This window comes from Buceros rhinoceros, unplaced genomic scaffold (genome assembly GCF_000710305.1).
Source record: "Buceros rhinoceros silvestris isolate BGI_N320 unplaced genomic scaffold, ASM71030v1 scaffold11789, whole genome shotgun sequence".
Taxonomy (NCBI): Eukaryota; Metazoa; Chordata; class Aves; order Bucerotiformes; family Bucerotidae; genus Buceros; species Buceros rhinoceros.
Window position 1 is genome coordinate 142066 of NW_010429868.1, and position 11218 is coordinate 153283.

The 11218-nt window shown below is 54.7% G+C and overlaps 2 protein-coding genes across 2 annotated transcripts in view; one reads left to right on the forward strand and one right to left on the reverse strand.

Moving 5' to 3' along the window:
- CDH23 (cadherin-related 23) overlaps nt 1-2633 on the forward strand; it is a gene marked incomplete at its 5' end in the record, with an annotated part of 126966 nt that extends 124333 nt beyond the window's left edge. Inside the window, 4 exons of the mRNA XM_010142829.1 lie at nt 233-382; nt 1045-1173; nt 1298-1426; nt 2346-2633. Of these exons, the coding sequence (XP_010141131.1) occupies nt 233-382; nt 1045-1173; nt 1298-1426; nt 2346-2633 (696 nt within the window). The remainder of the gene's footprint in view (nt 1-232; nt 383-1044; nt 1174-1297; nt 1427-2345) is intronic.
- A 4336-nt stretch (nt 2634-6969) lies between these two features.
- Nucleotides 6970-11218, reverse strand: part of LOC104499340 (chromosome unknown open reading frame, human C10orf54) — a gene marked incomplete at its 5' end in the record, with an annotated part of 5386 nt that continues 1137 nt past the window's right edge. Inside the window, 6 exons of the mRNA XM_010142830.1 lie at nt 6970-7007; nt 7275-7349; nt 7465-7577; nt 8053-8080; nt 9610-9717; nt 11010-11057. Of these exons, the coding sequence (XP_010141132.1) occupies nt 6970-7007; nt 7275-7349; nt 7465-7577; nt 8053-8080; nt 9610-9717; nt 11010-11057 (410 nt within the window). The remainder of the gene's footprint in view (nt 7008-7274; nt 7350-7464; nt 7578-8052; nt 8081-9609; nt 9718-11009; nt 11058-11218) is intronic.

The following is an 11218-nucleotide window of genomic DNA, read 5'->3' on the forward strand; positions in this document are numbered from 1 at the left end:
TCCCCAGCTCCTAAGCATCACTCTGACCTCCTCCTCTGCAGACAGGGATGTAGTTTCACCTCCTGGGCTCAGATATCCCACATGGGACAGACAAAACTCATGCTGTTGACACTGTGGCAGGGGTGCAGTGGATCGAGAGTTTGCTGGGGGTGTCAGCATGACTGTTGATCCTGGGTGGGCAGAGGGCCGGCTCCTGCCTGCGCCCTGCCTGAGCCCTGTGCCATGCCCACAGGTGACCATCACGGTCCTGGATGAGAATGACAACAGCCCTCAGTTTGACATCACCTCTGACTCCTCTGTGAGCGTGGCGGAGGACAGCACTGTTGGCAAGCGAGTAGCCGTGGTCTTGGCCCGCGACCCGGATGCAGGCAGCAATGGGCAGGTAGGGAGGTTGACACAGCAGGTTCGCGGGTGCCCATAAGGCTGTGGTAGAGTTTCATCAAGGCAGAATTGCCTCCATCAGCATCTTCCTAACCCTTTCCCTTCCTCTGCGTCCTTGCAAGAGGGAACTCTGCTCATTGACAGCAGCAGTTTTGGGAGAGTTTGTGCAGTGGGTATCAGCACTGCCCCATCGAGGCATGCAGCAAGGGGAGGAAAAACATCGTCCTTGGTCTGTCTGGGGCAAAGAGCTTTGCAGGACACGTGTCAAACAGAGCCCAGCAATCTGAAAACCAGCTGTGGCCTCTCCCACCACAGGGAACGGTAGCGCAGCCTTTAGCAGGCTGAGCAGGAAGCTCTCTGACATTTGTTGTTTTCTTTACCATGCAGATGGGCGTTAATGAGGTTTCATCCCCCTTAATACCAAAACCTGCTGGCATCGTATGAGGGCTGTGGCTGAGTCTGGGGTTGGCCCATAGGTGTTTGCTTTGGGGTGGCTGCAAAAAGCCAGCACACCCGTGGACCTCAACACACTGGACCCTTTTAAAATGCTGAGAGACTTCCTGAGGCAATGCTGGGTTTATTATTGTAGGGTCTCCTTTCTCTCCTTCTTCCTCACAGCATTACATTGCCTGCCCTGATTTTCTTTCCCCGTGATGTTTCCAGGTGACGTTCTCGCTGACGTCAGGGAACATTGGCCGAGCTTTTGAGATCCGTACCACCAACAACACCTATGGTGAGGTGTTCGTGGCACGGCCACTGGACCGGGAGCTGCTGGATCACTACACCTTACGGGTAAGCATCAAACCATCCCACTTACCTCCTTGGGCTTCTTCTGGGTTGAGCACTGAGGCTGTTTCTTGGGGCTGTGAGCTCAAAAATAGCAGGTTTTGTTTTTTAAATCTATCCCCAACTGCAGATCCAAGCCTCAGATGGTGGTGTGCCTCCCCGGAGGAAGGAGCACACTCTGCGAGTGAACATCCTTGACATCAACGACAACCCTCCCATCATCGACAACCCCTTAGGCTACAACGTGAGCGTGAGCGAGGTGAGCACCCAGCACTGCCTTCCATCAAAGGAAGGCAGTGGGATCTAGGTGTGGTCATACCTCAACTCAGGTAATTTAAGGGTTACTGACCCCCTGGAAACCTGACCTTGGGTCATTTAAGGGTTGCTAGCACCTTGCAAGCCCTCACCTGTGATAGCCTCTTAGTTTTGGGCTAAGAGAGAGCTCTGCAGGCAACTTAAGCCCATGAGGCTGCAGGTACCAGCAGGAAGGAAAAGGGGGAGCATACCTGTGGAAATGCCACCAAAGTGACACAAGAAGTGGCGCGGTACAGAATAGAAATTGCTTTCAGGAAGCAGCTCTGCAAGAGCTAGATAATTAAGCAATAAAACACAACCAGGCATGAGAAAAGACAACTTATTTCCTGACAGTTTAATTCCTGGACCAGGGGTTCTCGATTTGATGATGAAAAATGAAATACGAGTAATAACCAGTGACACTTAGCTGTGAGAAAGTGCTGCTCACGATTAATAGCTTTGCATTAAAGTTATTGCCCTGTTAGGATTTTCTTATCTATTTAATTCATGTTCAGAGCTGGTTGAAGAACAGAATTTCTGTTTTGATTTCCCCCGTAATGGGACTATCCAAAAATAATTAGCCAAGTTCTGAGTCCATTACACAGCCTTCATCTTTGCACACACACTGGTTTTTATGCTCTTCCAGGCTGTGCCAGCCTGGATAGGACCTAATGTGCTGCTCTCTGCTGCGGGGAACCAGACTGGTTCATTGCAGCAAATGGGAGACGCTGTAACGTGGGGAAAAGAGGTGCAATTTCAGCAGGCAGCGGCAGCTGGTTTTGGGGGATTAACAGCAAATGCCACCTGTTTGTTTTATTCCATTTCTTTTTAAACACTAGTGTAGGAAATATCTCTGCCGCTCACCTTGCTGTCTCACCCTGCAGAATGTTGGCGGTGGCACGGCGGTGGCCCAGGTACGCGCCACTGACCGGGATGTCGGTCTCAACAGCGTCCTCTCCTACTACATCACCCACGGGAATGAGGACCTGACCTTCCGCATGGACCGCATCACTGGCGAGATCGCCACCCGGCCCTCCCCACCGGACCGCGAGCGGCAGAGCTTCTACCGCCTGGTGGTCACTGTTGAGGATGAGGGCAACCCCTCCTTGTCGGTGAGCCACCACATTGTGGTTTTGGAGGGAGGATGGAGCTGGGCAGCGCCGCAGGAGTGAGCTTAGCATTGAGGGGTTGAGCATGGAAGGGGGCAACAGGCTCAGATCATGACGTTTTGGTGACCCAGACATTTGGGTTATGACTCAAGGTCCAAATCTGCTGAGTACAGGTTGGTTAGGGCCTCCTTCGGCGCCTGGTCCTGCGGAACCCCTCTCTTGTGGTTGTTCGGGGAGCTGCCGTCTCCCATCTGTAAATGCCAAAAATAGCAAGAGCATCCCCATGGGTAAGTGTGCTGGTGACAGGAGGAGTTGTCCTGCCCACCAGCTCCTCATGTTCTGAGTCTGAAAGGTCTCAGACTCAGATGTCTCGGGATGTTGTTCGCCCATCTCAGGGCAGGGGGGTGGCTGAGGTAGCTCACCATGGACCAACGTGTGTCTGCTCTGGTGCTTGCAAATGAGAAGAGCTCCAGTAATTACCACTATAGCCATTGCGGGCCCCACTCTGCGAGATTTGGGCGGCTCTTTAGTCACGTTGCTGCTGTCCTGAGTGCCCTGCTGCAGGGGCAGAGTCTGGGCATGCATTTGGGGACCGATACGACACCCCATCCATCAGCCTTCGGTCTGAGGTGGCCTGACTTCCCTCCCTCACACCTTCCCTGCTCCACAAATAGCAAGTCTCATTATTTGTGCCTTTAAGGGGGCATGGGAGAGTCAAAAGAGTGAATAACATTTGGGGCATTTTCCAGCCCTGAGTCCCTCCTAAGCATGCAGCTCTACGGGGAGGTGAACAAGCGCCTGTGTGCATAAAGCAAACCCAAATCATGAGAGGAGGAGGCATGACACCCTGTGTGACACCCTGCCATCCTTCCTCTCCCCACCTCCACCTGCTATCTCTCACCATCTCTCTGATCTCCCAGCAGAGATCTTGGTTGCAAAGCTCTGCTTTACATTTTCAGGAAACAAGTTGCAACCAGCGGTGTGAGCTGTGGCTTCAGGCTTTGCACTCTCAACTCCTTCCCCTAGGTGGTTCGTACGCCTGCTTGTGCATCACCATCTTTTTCTCAAGCCAACTTAAATATAGGCAAGCCTCTCCCCCCCAAATGAGAGGAGGCAGTTTTGTGTAATTGCAGCACTGGGTATCGCCAGCTCCTCCTGGTCCCTATTGCCCCGGTACACTGAGGCTGCCCAGGTGAGGAATTCCATGTACCAAGCGGGCACATCCCATTGCCATGGCAATGCCCTCCTCCCTTCCTGGTGAGGACAAGTGACACAGCTTATCACTTCATGCTGCCAACGTGGTGTCTCAGCAGCTTCACTTGTCCTCAGGGTTTCTGCACCACGTCACCAGCACAAGTTATGCCAGCAGTAACGATCAAAATCCCGCCACACTGAAGCAGAACAAAGCGTCCAGTGACCCAATTCCTGAGTGGAGAGGAGAGTTTTGGCCCCTTTTGGAGCTTGAGGACGCTTAGGTCTTGTGAAAGGCTGTCCTTCATGTCGCTTGGTGACTGCTGGCCTCATGCCTGGGTGATGAAATGATGTGTGTCGAGAGTTTGTCACCCACAAGATACTTTGGTTTCACAAGTAAGCCTAGGCTGGTGCAATGATGCACCAGAAGGGATTATTGTTTGTAATTAGTACATGCCTTCATGTGCTGCAAGATTTGGCTTTCTCAGTATGGGAGAGGCACAGGGGACAGAGCTGGGAGAGGACACGGAAGTCCAGTGGCGATCAGCAATACCCAGGACAGCAAGGGTACAAGGGAGACTGTCTGTCCCCTTGGGAGCTGGAAATGCGGGGGCAAAAGGGTGAAATGCTGCTGATAAAAGGGAAGCATTTACCCCAAACAGCATGGGAGGGAAGAAATCCTTTGCAAGCTGACGAGCTGCAGCTGGAAAGTCTTGGTCTCCTTGTGCAGGAATTGCAGAAGTCACTTGGGTTCTGTCTGACCCAGGTGCCAGGCTGCAGCTGCACCCCCCCATGGGCTGTCTCTGGTCTGGAGTCCTTGGGACTCTTCCCACAGCAGGAGGAAGTTGCTGCAGCACCCACATGCGCCAGAGCAGGGCTCAGCCCAGCACCCACAGACCCGGGCACCGATGACTGCAGCAAGGCAGGGTGGATCAGCAAAGGCAGCCACCATGCCTATCTCGCAGCCACCCCCAGCCAGGGCTGCTTCAGCCTCCTCTGTTTCTGTTCCTGTCCGCCCACTCTGAAACAAGAATTCAGGTGAAGCACCTCAGCTCCTCGCTCTCCTCATGAGCAAAGCCCTGAGTGCTGATGCAGTGGAAAACAGCTGGCAGTGGGGCATCAGTTTGACCTGTGTCCCCAAGCCAGGCACTTGCAAGAGCTGATGGGACCCAGCAAGGTCCATGAGGGCATAAGCATCTTGCTGGGTCACCTTCACCATGAGCATCCTGCCCAAAGGTGCAGTGCCGTGCTGTCTTCTCCACTGGTAGTGGTGGCCAAGGGGAAGTGCCAGCACCCGGCATGCCAGGGCCCCTGCTCCAGCACGTATGGAAAGCTGACTAACCATCACTTCTTTCCCCTGAAAGTCTTTAGTTTTCCTTCTGGCGAGCCTTCCAGGTGGAAACCGGTCCCTGATGCCACACAGTGTCCTGAGGTGCCGCACCAGTGCGTCTGGCAGAGAACGTGGCTGTTCAGCTCACCCCTGCCTGCCCACTGCGCCTGCCTGTGGCAGGGGGGACACCACAGAAAGGGCGTACCGGGGAACAGAGGAGTGTTCAGCTCACCCCTGCCTGCCCACTGCGCCTGCCTGTGGCAGGGGGCACCCCAAAGAACGGGCTTCCTGTAGCACAGAGAGAAACCTCTTTCCAAGAAAGCTTTATCCTGTCATCAATCAGCGCATTCCTCAGCTAATGGAGGGGCTCACGGAGGGTTTCAAAGCAGCTGGGACCCTCAGGCCCGCAAATCCCTGGTGTGCCTTTCTGTCTGCAGCCACAGCTACAGGGAGAGGGAAGTGTCAGAGGCACTGGATGAGCTTTCCCAGTAAAACCAGGAAAGGGGCTGAGCCGTGGGTGGCAATAAAGCGCAAGTTCTGTGCTCAGGAAGTTATGTCCACGGTGGGGACGTTAGTGCTGGCTTCTCCTTTAAGCTGATGCTGGATTAATGAAATCCTGCAGCGGCTCGGGGTTCCCCCAGCACATTGCAGAGGCAAAGGCTGTTTCCTCCAGCCACGCAGTGTCAAAATCCGGCGTGCTGCTGGGGATACTCTTCCCGGGCACGCTGCCTGGTACAGTTATTGCTCAGGTCTGACACAGTTTTGATATGACGAGTGTTTATGTTTGTCTAGTGGCATTTTTTTTCCCCCACTTTGCAACAAAAAAACAGATGTAGGAAAAAAAAAAAAGAAACAAAAACACAAGCTTTGAGTAATAGTGTCTACCACAAGATTTTATCTCCTCGCCCAAGGCTGAGTCATGCCAGAGCCTGACCCATGGCTTCCTTTGGATAAGCAATGCCAGGGTGCTGCGTTCAGATGGAGGATGCTGTGAGGGCACCCATGTCCCCTGGGGTATCGCAGAGTCCTCTGGCATGGCGGAAGGCAGTGGTCCTGGGGACAGCTGCTCCAGAAGGATGCGGGGAGGCCAATCCCACTGCCTGCTGCCTCCACCTCTCCACAGGGGCTCTCATCCTCCAATACCCTCCAGATGAACTTTCTAATTTACAGGCATTTTAAAAAAAAAGCAAACCCAAACAAAAACCATAAACATCCTTTTTTCCTTTTAATCACACTCATAATGAAACAAACGGAAAGATAAATTCCACTGATCCCAAGCCAAGGATAAAATTGCAGCAGAAATAAGATTCCTCCCGCCGTGTGTCCAGCTGAAAAGACAGCAGCCTCGCAAGTCTGCGGCTCTCTCAGAAGGCTGGTGGGGAAGGAGGCTCCGTCAGTGGCAGGGAGCCTCTCCCCTTCCTGTTTTGCAAAGAAAAATGTTGTACAAGGTTGGCCAGTGACTCTGTTTTGTCTCGTGGTGGATAAAGCACTTTACCATCCGCTCTCAGAGAGGATGTTCAAAGATGCAGGAACGGGTTGATGTTGCAGAGCTGAAACCCCTGGCAATAAGTTAAATCCTGGGGGAGGATTCCCCGCATCTGCAATTTTCAGCTAGTCCGTAAAAGTGGGCAGTACACAGCTGCGCTCTTCTCCATAAAAGCAGGTAGTTAAAAACCAAAATCCAGGCAAGAGAGGTTCACTTCCAGCCCCAGGGCTGAGCCAGGACGGGAGGCGAGGGCAGGGCTCCTGCAGTCAGCTTCGGATTTGGAGGCTTTGCTGCCGGTGGCCATGCTGCCCTCCGGGGGTCTCGGCTGGGCGAGTGTGGCATGGTGGCTGCCCGGCCTCTCCTGGCTGTGGATGTGATTTCCTCTGGGGTCTTTAGGCTTTCAAGGAATTTGGTGAATCAGGAACAGGATCTGGAAAAGAGCAGACCGGTGGTGTTAGCCCAGCTTGCAGCTGCAGGGATGTGCTTCAGGCAATGGCCAAACTCTGCTTCTGTGCTGAAAACAGAGGCTTTGGGTCCCTCCCATCTTCACAGCCCTTGATGTCCCACACAACACAAACTTTGCAGCCGATGTTTAACCCCTTCTTTCCTGTCAACACACACACCCCACACACCCACCCCCCTGCCTCTTTCTTCCCACAGTGGTCCCCATGGGGGCTCAGCATGACCACTCACTCACCTAGTGTCGGGAAGAAGCAGTCCCCGGGGCCGGGGGGGGACAGAGGAGGGCTGGGGTCAGAAAGCAGATGCCGGCCTGACTCAGAGGGCTTCCGGCTGGCCACGTAGGAGAGCTGGGGTCGGGGCCGTGGCTCCATGCTCGCGGAGGGGACCGCTTCGAAGACAGCTGGGCTCAGAAAGCAGATGCCGGCCTGACTCAGAGGGCTTCCGGCTGGCCACGTAGGAGAGCTGGGGTCGGGGCCGTGGCTCCATGCTCGCGGAGGGGACCGCTTCGAAGACAGGGTTTTCAATGCCCTGGGCGCTGCTGTGGGAGGGGAGAGGAGTTGGTGTGAGGGGTGGGTATTTGCTTTTTATTTCAGGAGCCTTTTTTATCCCCAGGGTTTTGTATGAGCGCTGGGAACAACCAAGCAGGGCAGGGAGCAGGCTTATATGGTGGCACCTCAGTCAAGAACAAGTGGGAAGCCTGGCGGAAAAGCTTAGCCACGAGGCAAAATTTTGGGGCTTTCCTGGGACGTGGGGAGACGTGTGCTCTTGGCACAGGCAAAAAGAAAGGAGGGAGGAAAGAGAAACTCGGAGGGAGGGAGGAGAAACAGCGGCTTCCTGGAAAGGGACAAGACCCTGGGTATGGGTGCCACCAGCATCCCCTTCACTCTGCGGCTGACAGTACGTGCTGCTTCAAGGGAAGGGGAGGAAAGGGCAAGACCCTTGCGGGGTCTGGGATGTGGCCAGAGGGGATGCGAGTAGGTTGGGGAGAGCTGGAAGCATGTGGGTTTCCTCACCTCTCCATCCTGACGAGCTCATGGGCACCTGCCAAAGACAAAACTGTTGGCATGAGTGCTGGCAGCATGAAGCCCAGTGTCAAACCCAGACCCACCACCAGCACTGTTTTCCGGTGTCTCATCCACGTCCCATTCCTTCTCTCCCTCTGCATTCCTTCCTTCCCTTCCCCCCTTCTCTAGCACCAGCCTTTTCTTTGCTCCTGAACCTCCTTCTCCACAGCCCTGCCATCTCTTGCCTTGTTTACTCCCCAGCCCAGTCTCCTCCCAGTTTGAAAACCGCAGGCTCTGAAAAAGGGGGAAGGAGGCACTTCTGCCAACACAGGGAGAGGTGAGGTGCAGCTGCAGCATCTGGGCGGCAGCCCAGCCCTGCTTGTGCTAGGATGCACCCACCACCTGCCTGGGACACCCTTCTGGGGCTCTGCAAAATGCCGCCCCAGTATTTGGCTGCCCCTGCATTTGTGTGGGCAGCGTCCTGTTATTTATTTCCTCATTCCCTTTGCTGCAGCAGATCCCACAGCCCACGTTACTCGGGTGTGATGTATGGCTGCACGACCAGCAATCTGAGCCGAGATGCAGGAGTTTTGTCCCAGACCATGCCAATGGTGTTGAGGGACATGGTGTAGGGACCCTGGCAGTGTAAGGGCAACGGTTGGACTCAATGGTCTTTGAGGTCTCTTCCGGCCGGATGATTCTGTGATTCTGTGATTCTGTGAATGGTGGGAATAATCTGTAGCTAACTGGTCTGAGACACCCCAGAAGCAAATCCCCCTGAGTTTTGCCTTCCCTCTTGGGTTAAATAGCATCCAGATGATGCTTTGCAGCACAGTGGCGGAGCTGCATCCTGGGCATGGCAAAATGGGTGCATGAAGGCACGCAGGAAGGCTTTTCGGCTGGGGACGGATGTCGAAAACATGGTTCCTGTTCTCCAGGCTGGCATCATGCCCGCTGCTGCTGCAAAAACCACTTCTCCAAAGGGTTTGCTCAGAGCCACACAGCCACCCATGGAGTTGGGTGAGAGTAACCACAGGGCTCCCGGCTTGCCCAAGGCCTGATGAAATGGCTCTGCCAGTTAAGGTGGTGCCCCTTTCTGCCTAATTACTGAAATCACCAGGAGCCGAGCATGGGCAGGAGCTGGCAGCCCTCTGCTCCTCGGGGCCGCCTGGTTTGCTAGGGCTGGGGCAGTGGAGGGAAGGATGAATAAATAAGGCAGCTCTCACAGTGGATGGTGAGGAATGGGCTCAGCAGGCAGGGGGCTTGGCGGCATCTCTGCAGTCTCAGTGCCACTGGCATGCTCCCAGGATGCCTTGCAGGCATCATGGGGACTCCCTCCTACCCCACTCTCCCTGCTGGCAGCCTGCACGCAAGCCCGGCCCTTCCCAGGACAGCTTGGCAGGAGGCACCTGTCTTTGGGCCACCTTATGTGGTGCCCTTGGGACTTGGGGCAGCTGAACCAGCCGATCCCAGTGGGACACATCCTCTCCCATAAAAACCGCACTGACACAGCCCAGGAAATGAGATGGGTATCCCCACCGGCAACTGGCGAGGGAGGGTACGTACGTCTGCTGCTGACAGCTTGTCTCTGCTTATAAATCAGGAGCAAGATGAGGGGCAGGCAGAGGATGCCCACGATGCAGGCACCCGTTGCCAGCGCAGCAGCTGTGATATCTGCAACAGAGAGGGCAGAGCTGGAGTGGGAGGGGAGAAGCGTTCCCCTCACATTTCCTCAATTTCCCCAAGTCGTACCAGAAGCATGGGGCAGCACTGGTGTTGCTCCACACCTGATGCAACACAGCTGCCACACACATGGGTGGTCAGCTCCTAACGGGATGTGTTGCCTGTGGTGGAGATAAGCTCTGAGGCATCGTTTTAGGACCTTGACTATGCTAGAGGACATCCCAAGGTCTTTCTTTGGTCTTCTAGATAGGAGGAGAGAAGCAGAGGCCTTGATGAAGCCCTTTGAAGTCAGCAGAAAGGCTCCCAGGGCTTTGAAAGAGTGCTGACTCTGACCCATGGCAGGCTCATCAAAATCAGGCTGCCTCAGAGTACTCAGGCATCAAAGCACTCATTACCCAAGGCCTCTGCTAACGAATGTGCCCCTGGAGAACGCTACCCTTGGAGGCTCCCCAGAAAGGCTGGTCATCGAGGTCCATGTGGGATGGCTTGTGGTGGGTCCAGGGCTGCCTCAAGGGTGGGTTCAGCTCAAGCCCTCCTCTTCTGCACATCCATCCGGGGAAGAAGCTTCTTGCAACAGATGCGTGTGTTTTGGGGAGGGATTTTTTTTTTTCCCCCTTTTCCCCCCAGCAGCAGAGGGTGTCCCAGCACTTGAGACTGAAGGTTTGACAGAAAGCACTACCTGTGGGAAGCAGGGACCTGTTCACTGTGGCTGGGCTGGCCCCAGCTGTGCTGCAAACCAATTTCAGTAAAATCTGACTGTTTGGCAGCCTGCAAAGAGGGGTAGACAGAGCCACCATCGAGAAATCGCCTGCATAGCAAAGCGTGGGCACCTCCGGCGTCTAGACACAGGGCTGGGGGAGCCTCATGTTGTCTGAGCGCTCAAGCAAGTTCTGGGTTTCCCCTGCTAGAACATCTCTGCTCGGGGCAGGGTGGCATAGGCTCGGGATGGCAGTGGGGTGTTGCGAGAGGAACCTTTCTGCTCGTGGCAGCAGCTGCTAAATCCCCGATTGTGTTTACAGGGGGCTCAGGTGCTTTGTAATCACAGGGTGAAGGATCTCCATGGGCTTCAGGACAGTCGTGCCCATGTGATGGGCCAGAGGAGACTCTCCTCAGCCTGAGGATGAGGCTGACAGATGCACTGCTTGGAAATCACTCTCCCGACACCCAGCTGTGAGGTTGCCTCTGGACCCCAGCGTGTTTCTAGCAAGTGGCCATCCCCAGGGAAATACATGGGTCAGGATGGCGAGCAGCACATCAGAGAGAGGGGCTTTTTTTCCCTTTACCTTTGCTGGAGGCTGTGTGAAACGTGCAGTTTTGAAGCCCTCCTTTGCCTGCAGGGAAGAGAAAAGTGTGTTAAGTCTCAAGGGGTGCGCTCAGGTACCTCAGAGCTCCCACACCTGCTGCCTGTGCTTGCCTTTGCTCACCAGTATTGAAAAAAGTCAGGCCAGAGCATCCCTAAAGCAGGAGTTTAATCTTGGGAAGCTTACATTGA